Below are 22,435 nucleotides of genomic sequence, written 5' to 3'. Positions count from 1 at the left end.
GGCATTGTGGTTGATTATTTATTAAAGAATTCAATTGATAATCATAACAACATGTAAGCCTATTTAATTCTGAATATAACAAAGAATGCTTCAACCAACTAACATCGGTTAGTAACTGCAAGTCCTGAAAATGTTTTAATTTTACGGTAAATTATTTTAATTTATTTCACTGTTATGTTTCAGTTAATAAATCTACAAACACATTAAAATAACACGAAGTAAATGACAAGTAACCTATTGACATAGCCTTTCTAAATTATAGAAAAACTGGGCACACAATGTTAACGTGTGTCTACTTTGTTTAAATTTAATGAATTTGAATTCGTTTAACCACAATATTTATCTTGAATTTATCTGTGACCTCAGCTCAGATTACTGCCGCGGCAGATTACGTCATAAAGAGAATAAACTGACACTTTTCAAAGTCTGTGATTACAGCGCCACTCAGCGGTAAAAGGCAGCAAATACACATCCCAATTTTGCCGCCGCGGGAACGGCGGCGGTAAAAGTCTCATTCTGGTTGTCCACCATCTGTATGTCTACTACCCCAGATTTAACGTTTGATCTGTACATCAGCATTGGGGAATAACATAATATCGGTCACGACAGAGAAAGCATGTGCAAAACTTACATGTACAAAAGTAGGCCTAACTGTGAAGACTTCAATGTAAACACGGATTTTGTGTCTTTATCAGCTTTTCCATATGATAATCATCACAATTCATCGCCCTGATAATAATCACAAATAGCCTACTGCTTGCTCCATTTCTGTAATTCAACGAATGAATGAGTCTCTCACCCGTTGCTCTATAGTTTTCTTCGTCAACAGCCGCTTGCACCCCCTGCTGGTGAGACCGACTAACAGCTATGGAGATCATCAATCAGCATCTACTGATATTCCTGCCATTCCCGGATGTCAAATTTGAACCACTGAATTTGTGGAAGCGAATTTGTAAAGCTAAATAAAATGGACCGAAAATTGCCGGTCGAATATTATAGGTTGTATTTTTAAACAGAATGAACATTTTGGAAGTGAAATCTGAAAGGTGAATATGGATTATTGAATTTTTAATAATGAGAACGTGTGTGAAATGTTTTGAAATTAAATATTCACAGCTTACATATACAACCATGTTGAATTTCAGCCCATAAAAATGCAATCCCTGAAGATACAATGCTTTAAAATGCAAGCAGGGTTAATGTAATGCAATTTTTTTTAAGTAGTGCAATTCGACAAGCTTTTTTGTTTCAAAAACACTTGTCATTATTTTACTTCTATAGCGCTTTCTGATTGGACTTTTTGGATTGCGCTTTTCTTCAGGACTGCGGCTCATATAGATAAACCCGCTTTAGAACCCAATTCTATTCTCAGGATATTTTTATACTGTACAATTTATAATCGTTTAAATATTGATTGCAAAGGATGGAAATCGACCCAAACAATCTATAAAATAGTTTAAATGTGCCTTATCCATCACATTCCGTGGCTGTTATTGGTTCATCATTACCATCATCAGTAACAATATTAATATTCTTTATTTATACGTATCAGTTCAGAAGGTGCTATATACATCATCATTATTATTATTAATCAAGTAAACAGAATAGATGTTGTTATAAGCAAAAAGGGGAAAAAACACATTCTGTTCATTTATTCTACTTCTTTCAAAGTACTTCTAGTTTTCTTTGTGCTTTATCCAGCAGTTGGATAAAGATTGTAAGCGCATTGGCAAACTAAAAACAGAAACTCTTTGTGAGGCAACCAATGTCTTAAGTAAAAGTGCAAAACAAAACCATGGGTAATTTGTGGGTCTGTGCTGCAATTTCAGATTTCATCAGTCAGGCATGTAGATTATCACCATTTCAACATGAGTCAGCTCACAAGTAATGCATTGCATTTCAAAAGGGTGCATATGACAACATCATAATAATAAATAAAATATATTTATTTTCTCAAATAGTTTCAGTATTTGGCACAAAAGACAGTGTTTGGCAATGATACAGTGTTACAGGCACTACAGTAAAATAAAGCACTTTGGAAATGATTCTGTAAACTAAACCCAAAATGTTCACAGAAGATTAAAAACAAATTCACTTAGAATTCTTTTGTTTTGCTTTTGTGAAATTGAGGGACTGAAGAGATGAGATTAGCAGAATCTACTAGCACTTTGCAACCCCTTTTTGAGAAATAAAGTATGAACTTTAACCATAATTTACAGTATAGATGTGGATATTTGATCTAAACAACATTCCAAATCAAATCCCATGATTAAATTAAGTGGCAGTAAAGCTACACGAACCAGTCTAGAAAAAATAATAATAATAAAAAACAACAACCAACACCTGGTGAATGTCTAAATATACAACATAAATCAACCACTAATCTAAATATGAATAAGATAACATCTAAATACTTATTCTATTTGTCTGACACATCTACATCTACAAGACTAGAGATAACATAGTAACACATTTAAAAGTGTTCTACAAATTTGAAGGACGTGCAATTCATCATCCGTCCACTAGAGGGGGACAACCAGCACAAGTTATTAAAGGAACAGTTCACCAATAAATGACAATTCTGTCACAATTAATTCACCCTCATCATTTCAAGTTCATATCATGTTTTTCTTATTTCTCTTGTTGTTGTTGTTTTTAAGTCAAAAGGGTTTAAAATGACGGGGTGAGATAATAATGACAATAATTGTTTAAAGTATATATTTTAAATGTATTTATATAATTTTGTGAGGTGAGGTTTTCATTTAGAAATCAACACAAACCTCATTTTCTAACAACTGTTTTTACAGTAAATGTGCACTAACTGTGAAACACACACAGTGAGAGAAATCAAGCCCTTGATACACATCTAGTCTGATGTATTAAGGGTTCTGAATGAAGGATTTGGTGTAAAGTGCTCTCAAAACGTGGAGACTGGTAACCAGCCGAAAGCTTGATGACAATGTAGGTGGCTTTAGTCCATTCTGAGAAAAACTAAGTGAGGATGTGGCGACCCCTGGTTTAACACAGCGCAGGGACTCTGATCTTCTACATCCACTGAATTAAACTGAAATGTATACTACTAATGATGAAAAAGATCAGAGAGCCTTCGCTGCATCTGGAAGCAGAGGCCCACATGGAGGATCATTACATTAGCAGGCACACTTGCTCTGGTCTGTGTCCCGCGGCTCTGCCAGGTCGCTGGTGCTGTGACCGTTGGTGCGAACCGTTCCGTCGGGTATCCAGGATTTGTCCACACATCTCTCCATGCGCTTCATGATCAAATCCAGCAGAACCTCCACAGCATGGCTCACATTTTCACCGTTTGCAGCGCTTGTCTCAAAGTACGGGACACTGCAAGTAGAAGAAGAAAAATGAAACCGATTCAAACGGAGTTTGGAACTAGGATGTTGCCAAGCTACTGATGTAGTTCTCAAAGCATACACATAGATATCGGATAAAATAGTGATTTTTTCATTGATATAGTACATTCAATACACATATCACAATCTAAATGCCGTTCACACCAAGAACGATAACTATAAAAATAACTATGACTATATTAGCATCCACATAATAACTTACCGTATTTTCCGCACTATAAGGCGCACTTAAAAAGCCTTTAATTTTCTCAAAAAACGACAGTGCGCCTTATAATCCGGAGCACCTTATATATGGATCAATTGGTTAATTGCACCGCTTGCAGCATTACGGCTATCGTAGTCAGTAAACACCGGTACTGTGCTTTTATACCCCAAAATGGCACCTTTCAAGAGACACGCTTACGACGCAGAGTTCAAGCTCAAGGCTGTCGGTCACGCAGTAGAATATGGGAATAGAGCAGCAGCGAGAGAATTCAACATTAATGAATCAATGGTACGGAAGTGGAGGAAGCAAGAAGATGACCTGCGCCAAGTAAAAAAGACTAAACAGAGTTTCCGAGGGAACAAAGCGAGATGGCCACAGTTAGAGGACAAACTCGAACAGTGGGTTGTTGAACAGAGAGCAGCAAGTAGAAGCGTCTCTACAGTCACTATTCGAATGAAGGCAACAGCGCTGGCACGGGACATGAACATCGATGAATTTCGAGGCGGTCCTTCTTGGTGCTTTCGTTTTATGAAAAGACGTAATCTCTCCATCCGCACACGAACTACCGTCTCGCAGCAACTGCCAAAAGATTACCAAGAAAAGCTGGTCACTTTCCGTGCATACTGCAAAAAGAAGATCACTGAAAAGAAGATCACATCACATCACCAGAGCACATCACCAACATGGACGAGGTTCAACTCACCTTTGATATTCCCGTGAACCGCACTGTGGAGAAAACGGGGACCAGTACGGTGTCTGTACGCACCACAGGGAATGAGAAGTCATCCTTCACTGTAGTTCTTGCCTGCCAGGCTAATGGCCAGAAACTTCCACCCATGGTTATTTTCAAGAGGAAGACCTTGCCAAAAGAAAACTTTCCAGCCGGCGTAGTCATCAAAGCTAACCCGAAGGGATGGATGGATGAGGAAAAGATGAGTGAGTGGCTGAGAGAAATTTACGTCAAGAGACTGGGTGGCTTTTTCCACACAGCTCCGTCCCTATTGATCTACGACTCCATGCGCGCCCATATCACCGATGCTGTCAAAAAACAAGTGAAGCAAACTAATTCGGAGCTTGCCGTCATTCCGGGTGGATTAACTAAAGAACTCCAGCCGCTAGATATTGGTGTCAACAGGGCGTTCAAAGCTAGACTGCGAGCTGCGTGGGAGCAGTGGATGACAGAAGGTGAACACACGTTCACCAAGATGGGGAGACAGTGCCGGGCGACTTACGCCACTATCTGCCAATGGATCGTGGATGCCTGGGCTGATATATCAGTCTCAACTGTGATCCGAGCTTTCACGAAGGCAGGATTAGTCTCTGAACTGCCAGGCAACAACAGCGACACTGACTCGGATAATGACGAGAGGGAGCCGGGCAGGTTGGATGCCGTAGTCGCCCAACTGTTCAATTCGGACACTGAAGAAGAAGAATTCGAGGGATTCTTGGACGGGGAATGAACTGAAAAAGTGAGCTTTACGTGTTATACGTAGCTGAACAATGTTGAGTTATGCACTAATGTTTGATTTAGTGGTATCAGACTGTTTCTTTTACTATGTGTTTACTGAATTAGGGAAAAGTTCCCCTCCACGTTTGGGAGAAGAGTGAGCAATGAACTGAAAAAGTGAACTTCATGTGTTATACGTAACTGAACAATGTTGAGTTATGCACTAATGTTTGATTTAGTGGTATCAGACTGTTTCTTTTACTACGTGTTTACTGAATTAGGGAAAAGTTCCCTGGGAAGTTCTCTTTTGGGAGAAGAGTGAGCAAGGCTGGGAGATATTGTTAATATGCACATCAACGTTTGAACAACGTTACCATGGGAGTGAACGGAGTTGTCAGAACGCTTAATAAAGTTTGACTTTATCTGACTGTTTTGTTGACATTCCCTTTAGCACAGCTCCATCTAGTGGATGCATAACGCAAACCCAGTCAAACGTTTGACTGCAGTATTTTCTATTCTATGCGCCTTATAATCCGGTGCGCCCTATATATAAAAACAGTTCTAAAATAGGCCATTCATTGAAGGTGCGCCTTATAATCCGGTGCGCCTTATAGTGCAGAAAATACGGTAGTTTAGTATAAGTACAACCTGTAGTTTTGTAGTTTGCCACTTTAAATGCTCGAGTTTTTAAGGCAGGGTGGATTCTGATTGGCTGTCAATGTTTTTATCGTTCATAAAGTGGAAAAAATAGTTCTGAAAGTGATTTCAACAATATTGTTTCTATGTGCCATCATCCACTCTGAGCTACTAGTTAAAAATAATATTAATAAAAATAATTATTATATACTACATTATATATATTTTTTAATATTATAATAAAGTAGGCTATAACATAAGATTGTTTTTAAATGTTTTTGAAAGAAATCTCTTATGCTTACCCGGCTGCATTTATTTGAGCAAAAATACAATGAAAACAGTAATATTGTGAAATGTTCTTATAATTTAAAATAACTTATTTAAAAAAAAACATATTTTCTGTATGAATACGTTTGAAAATGAATTTAGCTTAATAGTCCCAGCTTAATGTGAACAGGAGGCTTAAAAGATATTCATGTCTTTAAACGATAGGGTATATCGCAGCCACTGCACTTGGCTGGAGTTACGTCCTGCTCCTTATGTGGGTGGCTAGCATAGAAGTCGCTACCCTCAGATGTCTTCAACTGAGGGCAGAGCTGCATGGTTCAGACCTGTTGGCTTCACTGGGTTTTCAAGTGGGCACCCTTCTTCACCAGTGTTTCATCAACTAGCCCACGACACCTCAATGGGGCTTGACAGCAGAACCAGCATCCTGGAACTGCTCCCTCGGTCATTCAGGACTTCACCACTCAGCTCTGACCCCCGCCCTCTCTGCCAGCCTGGTTTAGCCACCGCTCGCTCCTCTTCAACCACAGCCATCTGGATGCTGTCTCTGCCTGCTTTGATATATTGTTCACCAGGTTCTTGCGGGTTGCCCCTCTAACCCCAAGAGTCCCCAATGCTCTGCAAAGTGACCATTCCGGTCCTTTGCCCTTGCCTCCTTCCAGCTTGCTCGGCTGATGACTCCCAGGCCCAGCCTCCCCTGGGTCACTGTGCCCATGATGTCTGCATGTTGTAAGCGCTCCTCCGCTTCCCTCAGAGCTCCGCTGGCCTTCCACTTCCGTCCCGTCTTCATTACAATGTTGGCCTATCGCACAGCCTGATCATCACTGTCGTGCAACATCATGGCCAACCGAACTTTGGCCGTCTTAAATTCCTCCACGACTGATGTAATTGCCAATTGCAGTTTGCTCCCTGAGCTGTATAGCCCTATAGACCAAAAACTTTTGGGGACAGACAGCCACCTCCTGAGAAAGCTGTTAATTCTCCTTTCCGAAGCCTCCACTGTTGTCAAGGGGACCTCATACACAAGCAGTGGCCACAGTAGCCTTGGAAGGATGCCGTGTTGGTAGCCCCATACCTTGTACTTGCGGGCAGGCCACTCCTCTCCAGTGCTTTCAGCCATTCTTCTGCTTGGTTGAGCATCTCCTTCACGCTTGCTTTGTCAGTCAGGTCGGCTCTATACCACCACCCTAAGCTCTTTACTGGTCTCTCCGTGACTGTTGGGATGGTATCTTCACCAATCTTAAACCGGAAGCGGTCCTGCACATGGCCCCGCATCAGGACCAAGCTTCTCGATTTTGAGGGTTTGAACTCTATCCTAGCTGCTGTGGTGAGCTCTACCAAATCTTCCAAGATCCATCTGCCCTCTGGGACTGACCTCGCTGTTATTGTCAAGTCGTCCATAAAGGCCCTGACTGGGACTCCCTGTCTAGGCTTCTCCACTGACTTGACGAGGAGGTTCATCGCTGCTGTGAAAAGAATCACACAGATGGTACATCCGGTCACGATTCCAACCTCCAATCTCTGCCAGTTGGTAGTGAAGTCACCAGAGGTGAAGCGCATCTTGAAGTGCCCGAAGTAGTTCCAGAGGAGCAGCTGTACCTTCTGGGGGATGTGATAGGCTCTGAGTGTGTGATTGACCAACTTGTGCGGCACTGTGCCATAAGAATTTGTTAGGCCAAGCCACAGGACTGCTAGATCTCCCTGGTTCCTCTTAGCGTCGTCGATGATCTTGGAGATGCCACTGTTGTGTTCAGTGCAACCGGGGACTCCTGGTACTCCACCTTTCTGCACAGAGGTGTCAATATACTTCTTGTTAATCAAAAACAGGATAAGCCTCTTCACCAAGATTCCGAAGAACACCTTCCCCTCCACATTCAACAGCGAGATTGTGCGGAAGTCTTTCAAACTGGAAGAGTCCTCCTGCTTGGGGATGAAGCAGCCCTCGGCAATAAGAAAACTGTCTGGCAGATGGTTCTTCCTCCACACTACCTTAAGTAGCCCCCAAAGACGTCTCCTCAGCCTCTCACAGTTCTTGTAAACTCTGTACGGAATTCCTTTCGGGCCCGGTGCAGATCTTCCCCTTGCCTTTCGGATGAAGTCGTTGACTTCCTGCTATCTGGGCTCTCCGTCATCAAAGGAGATGGTCAGCTCCTCTAGGCTGCACAGCTTTCCTTCCACGTCGAGCTCTTCCTCTCACATTGGGTCACGGTGCACTTTACGGAGGTGCTCTTCTAACTCCTCCGGGGTCTTTAGCACTCCTGATCGTTTAACGCCAAGGATCCCTGACAGGTACTTGAAGGGTTTTTTGTGAACTTGACCCTCTCCTTTTCCCGCCTCCTTCTATCCTTTCGCTGGCACTCCGCTCGGCGCAAGGTTTGTATGCTCTCCCTTAGGTTCTCTCGCATCTCTTTAAGGGCAGGTTTTTCGTCTTCAGGAGCCTGCCGAAAAACCTTCTTCAGTCTTCTCAAATGGCCTCTGAGTTCTGCAATTTCCCTTGAGTGCCTGTTCTCTCCAGCATGCTGCAGGCCTTTGGTCTGTCTCTGCTCAGTTTCAAAGTGCTCTACTCCTATGTTCCAGATGATGGTGGACATTGCCTTTATCTTCCTGCCAATGTCACCCGCGAGGACAGACTCCAGGACTTGGTCTATTTCCCTGTCGAAAGACTCCACAGTCTTTCCTGGCTGCTGCTGTTGGCCACAGTACTAGCTTATTCCTCTTTTCCTCTCCCTCAATGGCCCAAACTTGCTGACCTGTTTCCTGGCTGGCTTGCCTCTCTTGATGTTGCTGGTCGTCTGATACACTGTAAGTATTTGGGGGAATGCTGACTCCTCCGTTGTGTGCATGGAGATTCGTTGCACACAACTGTGTCATAAACAGCCCATCCTACTCTGGTGTATCTTCAGACCCCTATCGCCTTTGCAGACCTTTCCACACCTACAGACTCTAGTTATTCCGTTGTTCTGAACCGCTGTCCTTTGATCGTCATCCGTGGTCATATCAGTTGTCTGTCCCGTAGGTCGCTCATCCTCCCCCACTCTCGCACGACCTTGGTGGTATCTTACAATAAACTTTTCCATAGCGTCTTGAGTTGGGTTGCTGCGGCTTGGCCAAAGCAAGTGCTTTGGCTTGCCAAGCCTTGGCACCCTATTTCTGGTCTTCCCCAGATGCCAGCAGTCTCTCCCCGCTGTCACCACTCTTCCGTGGTTGCCAACTAGTCTTTCCTAGTGGTCACTGGGTCACCAGATGTGGAATGTCTTTAAATGATAGGGTATATCGCAGCCACCGCACTTGGCAGTTGGAAAGGATATAAAGTTCACTAGCTGAAGACATTACTGTAGCCATACCCATTAATAGACACAGTACTTCATTGAAAATAAATTCCAGCACAGCGCTACAACAACCATAACGAAATGACCCTGACAATAGATAATGCTTTAAAATGAACTCTGTTAGAGAGCTACATATGGCAATTTATCTGTTCAGTAAAATACCTTACTTGCCCGTACAACATTTTAGATCCCTCAGTTCTTGCCATACCTGAAAAGGCAAGCCAATGTTGATTTTTGTTTTATTACGAGCTTTGTCGCGTTCTCTTTTTGCCAGCAGACTCTCCCTCTGTTCTGTTTTTCTTTTCTTTTTTAAATGGGTTATTCCCAGGACGTTCAAGCTTTAGCATACTCCATGTCAACCATTCTCACCTGTTGGGACAACTAACCTATGTCACTCCCACAACATGCACACAAAGTAGCCGGATCAACTTTTCTCTATTTATGGATATGACGCTAGTACGTAATTTCCTGTGAAAACCATCCCGTCTGGTCTAAAATATAAACACTTATAATAGGCTTACCACAGTGAATCAGGGTAAGACATAACATGTTTTGGAAGAAGAATTAATGATGTATTGACTATTTTTTTTCAAAGGGACACACTGTTACTTTTTTTGTTCCAAAAAATAATAAGTCAAAAGCCCTATTTGGATGGTAATTGTTTCTCATGTAAGGTATTTTCAACATTTACAGGGGTTTGTCAGTGATTTTATTGCCATCCGAATCCAGAATATCAGTGTTTATCTCCCACCACCCGCGTAAAAATCCCCGGCCAAATTACCTTCTGTTTTTTGACAAACACCAAGGTTGTATGGGGTTTACAAGTACAATGTACACTTCTATTACTGAAATGCTGGAAAATATTTACAAGAACAATACTTCATCACAGCTCCACCTCAGTGAACACAAAGGAGAAAGAAAAAGCGTGAAACATTTAAAATGGGCCGTTATTGTGGCAGCAATATATGATACAATTTTAAAATATGTAGGCTATTATACACAACATTAAAAATACAAATCAAGCAGCTTTATTTTTACCTCAAGTAAATAGAGGCTGCATTAACTTATTTCCGCTAATTTCCATATTTTTAAAATGACATCCTTTTGAGATCAAAAAGAACCATTTCGAATTTAGCGTCTAGCTTCCCATTTTTTAAAATAAATAGAACATTATTTTCCTATTATTAAATTAAATATGAATTTATTCATATTATTCCAAGCATATGCCATTTTATTTACAGCAGATAATCATATGACTGACAACGTGAGCAGCGTGTTTGCGGGTTAGTGGGATTACAAAACTCCTCCACTGTCAATAAATCGCCATCCGAATGCATGAGTTTTACCACTGAGGTGTTTTGCAAATATATATTTTTTTACAGACGTCCACATGAGAAGCAATTACCGTCCGAATAGGGCTATAGAGCAAAAAAGATTGAGAACCCCTGCAGTCATAGATTCAAATGTCTCTATTGAGACCACAACATTCTTTTAAGTAGACTAGAAAATTATGTTGGCATTAGTGGAATTGCATTAGCATGGTTTAAATCATACTTATCTGACCGTTATAAGTTTGTAGCAGTAAATGAAGAGATGTCTTATCGATCAAAAGTTCAGTATGGCGTACCACAAGGCTCAGTACTAGGACCGTTGCTGTTCACTCTGTACATGCTACCATAGATATAGATATCATTAGGAAGCATGGCATTAGTTTTCACTGTTATGCTGATACGTAGCTCTATATTCCTTCACGCCCTGACGAAACTTACCAATTCACGAAATTAATGGAATGTATAGCTGATATAAAAAATAAAAAAACTGGATGACTAGTAATTTCCAACTACTTAATTCTGAAAAAACTGATTCAAATTTTTGGACAAAAAACGTCCACGTAATAACCTAGAATACTGTCTAACACTTGATGGCTGCTCTGTCAAGTCTTCGTCGTCGGTTAGGAACCTGGGTGTGCTCTTTGATACCAATCTTACATTTGAAAGCCATGTTTCTAGTATCTGTAACACCGCATTTTTCTATCTTAAAAATATATCTAAATTACGTAATATGCTCTCAATGACAAATGCGGAACAATTAGTTCATGCGTTCATGACATCAAGGCTAGATTATTGTAATGCTATTATGGGTGGTTGCCCTGCACGCTTAATAAATAAACTACAGCTGGTCCAAAATGCAGAAGCTAGAGTTTTTACCAGAACCAAGAAGTATGACCACATTAGCCCAGTTCTGTCAACACTGCATTGGCTCCCTATTAAACATTGTATACATTTTAAAATATTGCTGATTACTTACAAAGCACTAAATGGTTTAGCTCCCCAGTACTTGAGCGAGCTCATGACGCATTATAGTCCTTCACGTCTATTGTGAACTCAAAATTCTGGCCAGTTGATAATACCTAGAATATCAAAATCGACTGCTGGCAGTAGATCCTTTTCCTATTTAGCACCAAAACTTTGGAACAGTCTAACGTTGTCCGGGAAGCAGACACACTCTATCAGTTAAAATCTAGATTAAAAACACATCTCTTAAACCTGGCATACACATAAAACAATATACATTCCTATTATTCAAATCAGTTAAATGATTATTAGGCTGCACAGGAACACTTCCTATAACACCTGATGTACTCACTACATCATAAAAAGAACGGCATCTACGCTAATTTTAATCTTTGTTTATTCCGAGGTTAACTGTAATCAGCCGGACCCGGGCCGTATCCAGATCAGATGGTGGACCTGCGCCTAGGCACGACCACAACGCATGATGTAGTCAACCGGATCTGGGCCGTATCCAGATCAGATGGAGGACCTGCACCTAGACACGACCACAGCGCATCCCTGAAGTGTCAGCAGAGGTGGTCAACGAGACTCCCCCTGTGAAGGCCTCATCGACACGACAGCCATCAGCACTGATCCTCAACAAACTCGTCTCCATACGCGCATGACTCCGATCTTCAACCAGATGGAACTGGATAATATAATGTTCCAATCCAATCTGACTTCTGACCTGTAATGCTGCCTGAATCATAATCATACTGTTCGTTCGTTCGTTGGCCAGAAGAGAACTGGACCCCCGACTGAGCCTGGTTTCTCCCAAGGTTTTTTTCTCCATTCTGCCACATGATTTGCCACTGTCGCCTCTTTCGCCTTTCTTCGCCTTTGTCGCCATTGGCTTTTGGCTTTTGGCTTACTTAGTTGGGGACATTTAATTTTATATTCAACAATATTATTACAACATTATTTTCCTGTTATCTCTGTAAAGCTGCTTTTGAAACAATCTGTATTGTAAAAAGCGCTGTATAAATAAAGCTGACTTGACTTGACAATTGTTTGTACAAAGACAAGCCTGGGAGGAGTTTAGATGTGAGGATCAGTCAACACAATCGATGTACACTATGATAACATTTAACAGATGAGTCACTGCAAACTCACTGCACACTGCTGAGAACTAGGGATAAACACATTGTCAACATTATTGACAACAACAAATTTACACTCTTGAATAGTTGCTTGATCTCACGAGATCTAACATGATATAACCACTATAGCCTGTCGCAATTAACACTCTGAGACATTATAACTAAAAGCAAGTGCTTTTCTTAACTGAAGACTCCTCACATTAACACAGTAAATATTAGCTTTTCGGTATACCGCCATCTTAAAGTGTCACATTTAACGAGAGATGCCCTCATCTTAGGCAAACACGGTACAGACACGGCCCTTAAAACAAACATCCTTGGAGTCGCCCGCACCCTGTGAACACGTATGAAGACCTACATTGAGATACGACTTGCACACACCAGCAAATCATTTCCCATGTCACGTTACTGCATGACTCAGACAAACCCGTACAACTTCCCTAGTATTTCATGTAACTTTATCACCACAATCAAATTAGTATGTGATGACCTCATAACTAACTAGCCAGCAGTCCCCTGCTTCATAACTTGATCCAGCACCACTGCATCCGAATACTACGAAACCTAAATACTTTCAATCAACAGATCATTCCACAGGCAATAGTGATGCATTTCTGTCCTAAAGTCTACAATAAAAAACTATTGCTTTTCGAAGCAGACAAGGTCATGTGTGACAGATAAGAGGCAAGTTTCTTCAGGTTTGATGGATCAGGTGAATGGGGCGTCTCACCCATATTTTTCCGCCAGTTCTCGTGCATTGTCCGCTTTCACTGCGCGCTGGTCCCCCAGGTCGGATTTGTTTCCACACAAGACAATGTCGGGATTCTCGCAGTACGCATGTGTTTGCAGCTGACCTGCACAAGACAACACATAAGTTCATTAGTAATTATTATTTGAAGAATGATTTATAATCATAATTATAATAACTAGCAGCTTAGAGTGGTTACCCATCTAATAATAATAATAATAATTATTATTATTATTATTATTATTATTATTATCAGATGGCCAATCACTAATATATTTTATATAAATAAAAAATAAAATTTTTTTACAAATATTTTATTTGTTTGTTATTTTATTATAAGAAAATGTGCAACCACTCTAAGCTGCTAGTTAATACAGTTCATCAAATTATATTAAATTCTTTTTTTAAATACCTTTTATTATTCTTACAATTAGATGGGCAACCACTCTAAGCTGCTAGATAAAAATAATTTTTGGGAGGATAATTTGTAAATTTGTTGCAAAAATAAACCATTTATGAAGAAAATGTATGTAGCTACTCTTTAAATGTGGTAAAAGAAAGTAAATGTATTAAAACAAAATAAGGTCTGCCGTGTGTATATGTATGTGTCTCATGTGTTCGTTTCAGTGAGTCTGGACTCAGTAAGGTATGAAGGACTTACTCATCCAGTTCCGCACATTAAGGAAGCTCTGCTCGCTCGTGAGGTCAAAGAGCAACAGGAAGCCCATAGCATCCCTGAAGAACGCTGTGGTCAAACTCCGAAATCTGCATGAGCGTTTAGAGGAGAAGATACAAGTCACACCAGAACATTAAATAAAACCTCATAGACAATTTATTTCATTTGAGTGCATGTTAGGAAGTAAAGCACAAGTACTGATCTGCATCTCACCTCTCCTGTCCAGCTGTATCCCACAGCTGAATGTGGATCCTCTGACCTCTCCCGGCTGTGCCATCAGGACCGTTGGATTTGTACACCTTATTTAGAGACCAGTAAGAGACTATATTAGTGCTTGAATATCCTTGTCACTTCGACAAAGTAACTATATTCTCTGCAGAAAATGTGAGGTTTGCCTGATGCAAGATGTGCTACCACATTGCTACAGTTACGTTGTGGTGGTTACCAGGGTGTTACTATGTGTTTTTTTTGTACATTGGTATGCAGTTTCAGGAAACTTGAATTTACTTTTGACTTAGTTAAACACAACCACGAAATGCACACTTGATGATTCAGTGCTGGAAGTGTCTCATTAGTAGTATGACTCTTGATCGTGTGGCCCTGAACGATCAGCATTTGTTTGATGTCTTAAGTGCTGAAGTGTTTGTTCTTAAGGAGGGATCCCTGCTCTATTATGCCGTATGAAGGTGGGAGGATCCCGCCTTTATCATTCTCCTAAAACAAACACACAATCTGCTCTACTGAATTCACATTTCCGTATCTATACCAGCCATCCTGATTCAGTTTTCTCAAAGCAAATGTTCAGTCAGTTCTTTTTACCATTGCATGGTTTGAGTGCAACAGTCTGGAATAACTTATAAATCATTAAAGACAGACTTACTGTAAGCTACGAAGTTGTTAAAGGAATAGTTCACCCACAATTTAAAACTTTGTCATCATGTTGTTCCAAACCTGTATGAGTTTCTTTCTTATGTTGAAAACAAAAGAAAATATTTTGAAGAATGTTGGTAACCAGACAGTTGACGGTAGCCATTGACTTTCACAGCATTTTTTTTCCTACTATGGAAGTTAATGGCTACCGTCAACTGTCTGGTTACCAACATTCTTCAAAATATCTTTTGTGTTCAACAGAAGAAAAAAAGCTCATACAGGTTTGGAACAACTTGAGGGTGAGTAAGTAATGACAAAATGTTCATTTTTTGGGTGAATTATCCCTTTAATCAATGGTATATGCTTTTGTGGAAGTTTTTCAAAATAGTATGTTGAATTAAAAACAAATATACAAATATATATTTTATATAAATATATATATTACCATTGTCTGTCTGAATACTCGATTCTGATTGGCTGATTGGCTTAAACTACCGTTTAATGCACAGGTAGTTCCAAGTCAGTTCAATCACAGTTGAAGCACACACACGTCATTCACAGACAAAGCGGAGATCGCGCTACGCACAGAAACATTCAGGAGCACAGAAACTCATCAACGCTGCCCTGCGACTTTTATTAATAAAATAGTTTCGCTACTGAATCGCTACATTATCTCAGCAACAAAGGATTACAAAGCTATACTGAAGTAATTAAACTCACAGCATCCGCATCGTTGTTAATAGAAAGAGAGGCGCTGAACAGACGCAAGTACGAATCTCTCATTTCATTCTCTCTCTCTCTCCCTCTCTCGATAATTAATTAAAATAAATGGTATAATTTATTCATTCAAATAAATGTAATCTTAAACAACTTTAAAATAATATTTTAAATATTATATAGATTTAAAATAATATTTTGAAAAATACAATTATTTATTCAATCATGTTTAAAGCAGAGCTATGCAGTTTCGGGAATTTTTTCGCTGTATTCTCGCTTTTTGCTCGCAGGTTTCTCTATAGAGCTCCCCCTACAGCTTCGGAATAGATATTTGACAACACTGTCTAAAAACTCGTTGGCGACTCTCAGATACCAGAGGCTAGTAGATCAACGACATCAAAGCAGATGGGAAATTCTTTAAAACGACGACTTCTTTCGGGTTCGAACAGCGTGAGGGAGCGCAATAATGACAGAATTTTTGCAGATTTTTTTTTGCCGTAAAGCAATTCGTTACATCGCGGGACCTGATATCACGTGATACTTCCTGACGCTGCGGCCACCGGCTCAAAGTTGCAAGGGTGGTTTTTCCGCTCACAGGCGCTTGGGGGGTGCGAGACGACCACCATTCAACCCGAAATAAGTCATATAACTATTCCAATGACTCCGAAGCTGTTCGGTTAAGGTAAAAAAGTTACTTAGTTCCCCTTTAACAGTGGAATTCCTGGTGAAAGTAACACGCTTAAACTACAAAATATATATAACTACAAAGGTAAATATTTGTATGAAAAAAAACAAAAAATACAACAACTGAGACAAAAACTGAACAAATTTAACAGACATCTGACGAACAGATTTAATATAATAATGAGTCCCTGATCAAAGTGGGGTCAATATCAAAAGTAGCATCAGTCAGTATGCGTTTTCCTGTGTCCCTGTAGCACTGTCTCACATTACAAACATTGCAGTTTATAGCTCTGGCCACATCTGCAGTCCTCAAACCTCCTGCAGCAGGACTATCATGTTCACACAACCCTCAGAGACCCTGGGCACCTTTCTCCTGGTGTTTTTCAGAGTCAGTAGAAAGGGCTCTTTAAAGCTAGTTAAGGCAATTCTGTAGAGGCAAGCAATACAAGCTAGCTTTGAAAGCATAACCCAGTTAACAAAGAACGTTCCCCTAACGTTAGTTTTTGGTTCCCGTTTGGTTATTTTTTTGGGAACCAAATACTAACATCAGGGGAACGTTCTTTTTAGGTTTTATTTTTATGTAACCATAAAATAACATTCCCAGAACGTTGCAGGGTGGTTACTTTTAAATAACCTAAAAATAACAAAGAACGTTCCCTTATATGGTTATTTTTTTTGCAACCATAAAAACAACGTTCCCAGAACGTTGCTGGAAGGTTCTTTTTTGAATAACCTAAAAACAACCTAAAAATAACCATTAGGGAACGTTCTCTATAAGTTATTTTTTTAGCCATTATAAAATAACGTTCACAGAACATTGCAGGGTGGTTACTTTTAAATAACCTAAAAATGAAAATACAATAATAAATTCATGTTTGTATTCTTTGCATGTACGCTCTCCAGCACACACTCTTCTCCTCACCTCACAAAATGTTTGTTACCCTCATGTCCAGAACTGACTGGAATCAATTGTAAGACATCAGGGACCAAACGCTGCATATTAGGCTATATATCTGTATCATGTCTTATAAGGGTACAGAGAGTTATAAAATACAATGAAAATCTGGACAAAATTATACAAATAAAGAAACTATGTCATTAAGAGTGGAACACCATGTACTCAGCTCACTGAGGAAAAAAATGTTAGGCAATCAGGCACAGTTTTTCAAGGTTTACCATTACATTAGCCCCGTTTACATGCACACTTTTTTGCTATTCTGATTGAGATTGTTCTGATTGACGGATTCCGGTTGACTGTTTACATGGGATGTTATCTAAACCGATCTGGTGTTTACATGTGCTGACGCTTTCAGTCGAAATAATTTTGTGACATATGCACACAGCTTGTCTATCTGGAAGCTCATTATTTCCCACGTTTTCAATCCTGTCAAGATGGTGCATCACTTAATCGTTGCGTTAGTTGTAGGCATTGGCCGTGTTTCCACTGTCAGGCCAGTGCGAGCCATGGCTTTAAACGGGCCGTGCCAGGCTAATAGCCTCGGGCCAGTATAGGGACGTCCCGCTTGACGTCACGCCCCTTGCCCAAAATCTGCTGCGTTTCCACTGTCGGGCCAGAAGCTCCACAGCGCTTCAATAAAACACGCCGGTAACACGCCTCTCTGGAACAACGTCACACAAACCCATCATTTCACCAACAAAATGGAAGTTTTATCAGAAAACTAATCAGAAAGAAATCACTGGAAACAGCGTGATCGCAAAACAAAAACACGATAAGAGCGACCGTTTGCTGTCATTTCTGTTGTTTAATTGAATATTTAAAACCCAAGAATCTATGTTTTACCACAGGTTTACAATAAAAAGCGATCCATTGATCATAATGAATTAATTTGTGTCAAAATTGCACATTAGTCACACAGAAATAAAGTGGTTTACCGTTTATGACGTTTGTGAACGTCTATTTCACAAATGAAAGAGGACACTTATTCAGTCGCGTCTGGTTCTGTTTGGTATAGTTATAAAGCTCCTCAGGTCATATTTTTGGTGGCATATTTGTAGAAATGATCATTCTTTCTAAATGTTATGTAGGCTAAATATGTCCTGTAAGTTACGTTATCTGTAAGTTACTGTAAGTTATCATAGGATTATGATAACCTATTAGTAAATTAACTATTTACTAATGCTTAACTAATGAATAATAGTGTGCAGTCCCTGCTGAAAAATCCAGCTAAAACCAGCCTAAGCTGGTTGGCTGGTTTTAGCTGGTTAAAGCTGGAAGTAGCTGGGTTTAGCTGGTCTACCAGCCTGGCTTAGCTGGTTTTAGCTGGTCTCCCAGCCTGGCTTAGCTGGTTTTAGCTGGTCTCCCAGCCTGGCCTAGCTGGTCAAGCTGGTCTCCCAGCCTGGCTTTGCTGGTTTTAGCTGGTCTCCCAGCCTGGCGTAGTTGATCAAGCTGGTTTCCCAGCCTAGCAAGCTGATGAACATCTCACCTTATTATTATACATACATATATATATAATTATGTATAATAATAATAATAATAATAATAATAATTCACACACACACAATAAGTTAATATAGACGAAGTTGATTATAATATACACTAGTTAATTATTGGAACCGACTGGAACCGACTTTTTTTTTTGCTTGCCATTTAGTAATTAACACAATTATTAGTATTGTAACGCAACTTATCATTATATAAATGTAAATTGAATATTTAAAAAAAAAAAAAAAAAACTTTTAATACTTCTGTCACAATTTTTTTACTCGCGTGCCATAAACCTGGCGTATTGCACATGAATGGGTCATAGAACTACACAATGAGTTTAAAATTCATGATTTAATATTAATGATTTTTAAAATTGTTATATGTTTTAATTCTATTTGTTTATTTAAATGCTGCGTGACTTTGAAGTGTTTTAATGCGCGTGAACATTCGCATTCAAACACTTGAGCGAGTGCGCGAGAGCGGATGGAAACGGGGAAACGTCATCAACTGACACACAGCAAAACTCTTGTCTCTCGCTGTTGTTTTCACTGCTTTCAGGTGAGTTTAGTCAACAAATTCACACAAATAATACATACAAACGTCCCTGACACCTTTATTCAAGTAATTGACACGCTTCTGTTGAATATTTACTTTATAGAAATGGTTTTGTGTCTTCGAAAAAGTCCGTTAGCATCTCAACCATTTTCAGAAGAGGTAAGTTAGGCCTACGTTAAGGCTAACTATAGACTGGAGCTCTTGTTTATGAAAGTTTGGGGTTTTAACCACATCTTTGTGTAGATAACAGTTTTTGATAGATTTGTTTTGCTGGTAATTTGTCAATGGGTGATTGGAAGTAAGCTCATTTATTTAACCTAAAAGAATGCACTGCACTGTTAATCAGTGACGTCACTTACAAATAGTGATAAAAAAAAAAGTGATTTCAGGAGCAACAGGAAAAAAACCTCTACAACAAAGGGTGAATTATTGTTTAATCATGATACTAATTTCATATGCATCTATTTATATTAATATATAATTAATTAATATATTATCTTAAGAAATAATATATATAGTTATAGTTATATAGTACCAGTCAAAAGTTTGGAAACGTTACTATTTTTAATGTTTTTGAAAGAAGTCTCTTATGCTCATCAAGCCTGCAGTTTAAAAAAAAATAATAATAAAAAAAAAAAAAAAATAATTATGAAATATTATTACAATTTAAAATAATGGTTCTCTTTTTTAATATACTTTAAAATGTATTTTATTTTTGTGATGCAAAGCTGAATTTTCATCAGCAAGTTCTCCAGTCTTTGGTGTCTTATGATCCTTCAGAAATCATTCTAATATGCTGATTTATGATCAATGTTGGAAACAGTTGTGCTGCTTAATATTTTTTTTTATAACCTGAGATACTTTTTTCAGGATTATTTGATGAATAAAAAGTTAAAAAGAACTATTTATTTAGAATAGAAATCTTTTGTAACAATATACACTACCGTTCAAAAGTTTGGGAACAATAACTTTTTTTTTTTTTTTTTTAAATTAGTACTTTAATTCAACAAGGATGCGTTAAATTGATAAAAGGTGATGGTAACGATTTATATTGTTAGAAATGTTTTTATTTTGAATAAATGCTGTTTTAATGAATAAATGCTGTTAACGTTTTACTCAATGAATCCTGAAAAAAGTATTCCAAAAAAATATATTAAACAGCACAACTGTTTCCATCATTGATAATAACTGAGTATTAAATCCTCATATTAGAATGATTTCTGAAGGATCATAAGACACCAAAGACTGGAGTACTTGCTGATGAAAATTCAGCTTTGCATCACAAAAATAAATTACATTTTAAAATATATTAAAAAAGAGAACCATTATTTTAAATTGTAATAATATTTCATAATATTACTGTTTTTTGTTTTGTTTTTTAACTGCAGGCTTGATGAGCATAAGAGACTTCTTTCAAAAACATTAAAAATAGTAATGTTTCCAAACTTTTGACTGGTACTGTGTGTGTATATATATATATATATATATATATATATATTATTCTTTCTCTTTTCTGCAGTTCACCTCTGCTCTAGCTTGGTTTTTTTAAATAAACCCTATTGTAAATCCTATGTAACATTGTTGGCTCTGTGAAATTGCATGTTATGTTACTAGATCATCATGCTGAAGGCCTGCTGCACCCCCTGTCCAAGAAAATCTCCACGGCTATGAACCATATGACTAGTAAGCGAAACCACCTCAAACATACAATGCACTACTGTCCAAAAGTTTGGGGTCTGTACGATTTATGCTTTTGAAAGAAGTCTCACATTTTAAAATCATTAACCCCAGTTTTTTTTCAGTGTGATTGTCCTTGAGAAGCCTGTAGGCTAAATAATAGGCGACAAATATAATGGTCGTAGTTATAATAATTGATTTAACTATTATGATAACAGGATATCATGGTCATTGGTATATTTTATTTTATTTCTCTAGGTCTGTTTTGAGTTATGTTGGCCAGTGAGACAGACACCATACTGTCCAACTCAGGGGTATTTATTTATTTGTATGTATTTTTTACTGATAAATACTGAAATTCTTTTTACTTTTAAATGCTAAATGTGGTTCAGGCACGCAAGTTATTTTTCACAGATATCTGGCCAGCTTACTCATGGCTCATTCTCTTAGCCTTTAAAATGTTTGAATTGATATCCCCAATGCAATATCAGGGGGTAAAGATATCATTAGAGTTCTTAAACTTATGGCTGTGCTCTTGTTATCAGATGAGATATAATCCCTAGCGTTTGGCCCTGTGATTCTTCAGGACAAGACCTTGATGCCATCCACACTCAGTAGATGAAGATGTAATGTAATCACTGAAGAAGTTGGTAAAAAATAGTTGAAATTGGCAAGTAATAAGTAATTAGTATTTATTTGTCTTTTTTATATATTTTTTATTTGCTCTTCTTTTTTTTCAGATGATAACTGAGAAGAATCAGATGAAACCTGAACAAGATACAGCAACTCTAAAGGTATCCAAGAAAATTAATGTAATAACTGAGTTATTCCTTAAAGAAACAACCAGTGTTCCTCAGAAACAGATTATTTGCCACAGTTATCAGTCACTGAGTTATGATTGTGTGTGTAAGAAGTGAGTCACGATCACTTACTGTACATCTAGCACAGGCGCAATGTCTCGTATCACTCTCATACATACACACACTTGAACTCAGGGCCGTCCAAATATATCTAGTTACCAGTGTCCCAGTAAAACTAGTGTCCTCATAGACCAGGATTCTGTTAAACTTACACAACGCACTGAGTCAAAGTCAAACATCAGGATCATGTTCTTATGATGTCCTTATAAAACTGTGTCCTCATAGACCAGGATTCTGTCAAACTTACACACTGAGATTCTTCTGTCAAGTCAAACATCAGGAACATGTTCTTATGATGTCCTCATAAAACAGGTGTAAAGCTCACACAACCTGACACACTGTAATGAAAACACATGTAATGTGATGCATAAAAGGCATGAACATTACCTTGTGGTAACATTCAAATATTGAAATATTGATTTGAAAA

At 38.8% G+C, this 22,435-nt stretch overlaps 1 protein-coding gene and 1 long non-coding RNA gene across 2 annotated transcripts in view; one reads left to right on the top strand and one right to left on the bottom strand.

Moving 5' to 3' along the window:
* Positions 1-1,925: 1,925 nt before the first annotated feature.
* rab27a (RAB27A, member RAS oncogene family) overlaps positions 1,926-22,435 on the bottom strand; it is a 67,387-nt gene continuing 46,877 nt past the window's right edge. Inside the window, exons 3-6 of the mRNA XM_082183081.1 lie at positions 14,353-14,438; positions 14,125-14,228; positions 13,446-13,569; positions 1,926-3,351 (exon numbers count right to left, since the gene is read on the bottom strand). Of these exons, the coding sequence (XP_082039207.1) occupies positions 3,150-3,351; positions 13,446-13,569; positions 14,125-14,228; positions 14,353-14,438 (516 nt within the window). The 3' untranslated portion in view covers positions 1,926-3,149. The remainder of the gene's footprint in view (positions 3,352-13,445; positions 13,570-14,124; positions 14,229-14,352; positions 14,439-22,435) is intronic.
* On the top strand, positions 20,945-21,787 carry LOC309508587. The gene is made up of 3 exons (XR_014209579.1): positions 20,945-21,094; positions 21,347-21,402; positions 21,634-21,787. It is a non-coding gene; the product is annotated as an uncharacterized lncRNA (long non-coding RNA).

This window comes from Leuciscus leuciscus (genome assembly GCF_965113295.1).
Source record: "Leuciscus leuciscus genome assembly, chromosome: 10".
Classification (NCBI taxonomy): Eukaryota; Metazoa; Chordata; class Actinopteri; order Cypriniformes; family Leuciscidae; genus Leuciscus; species Leuciscus leuciscus.
Note: the sequence above shows the minus strand (reverse complement) of the source record. Positions and strands in the feature narration are given on the sequence as shown.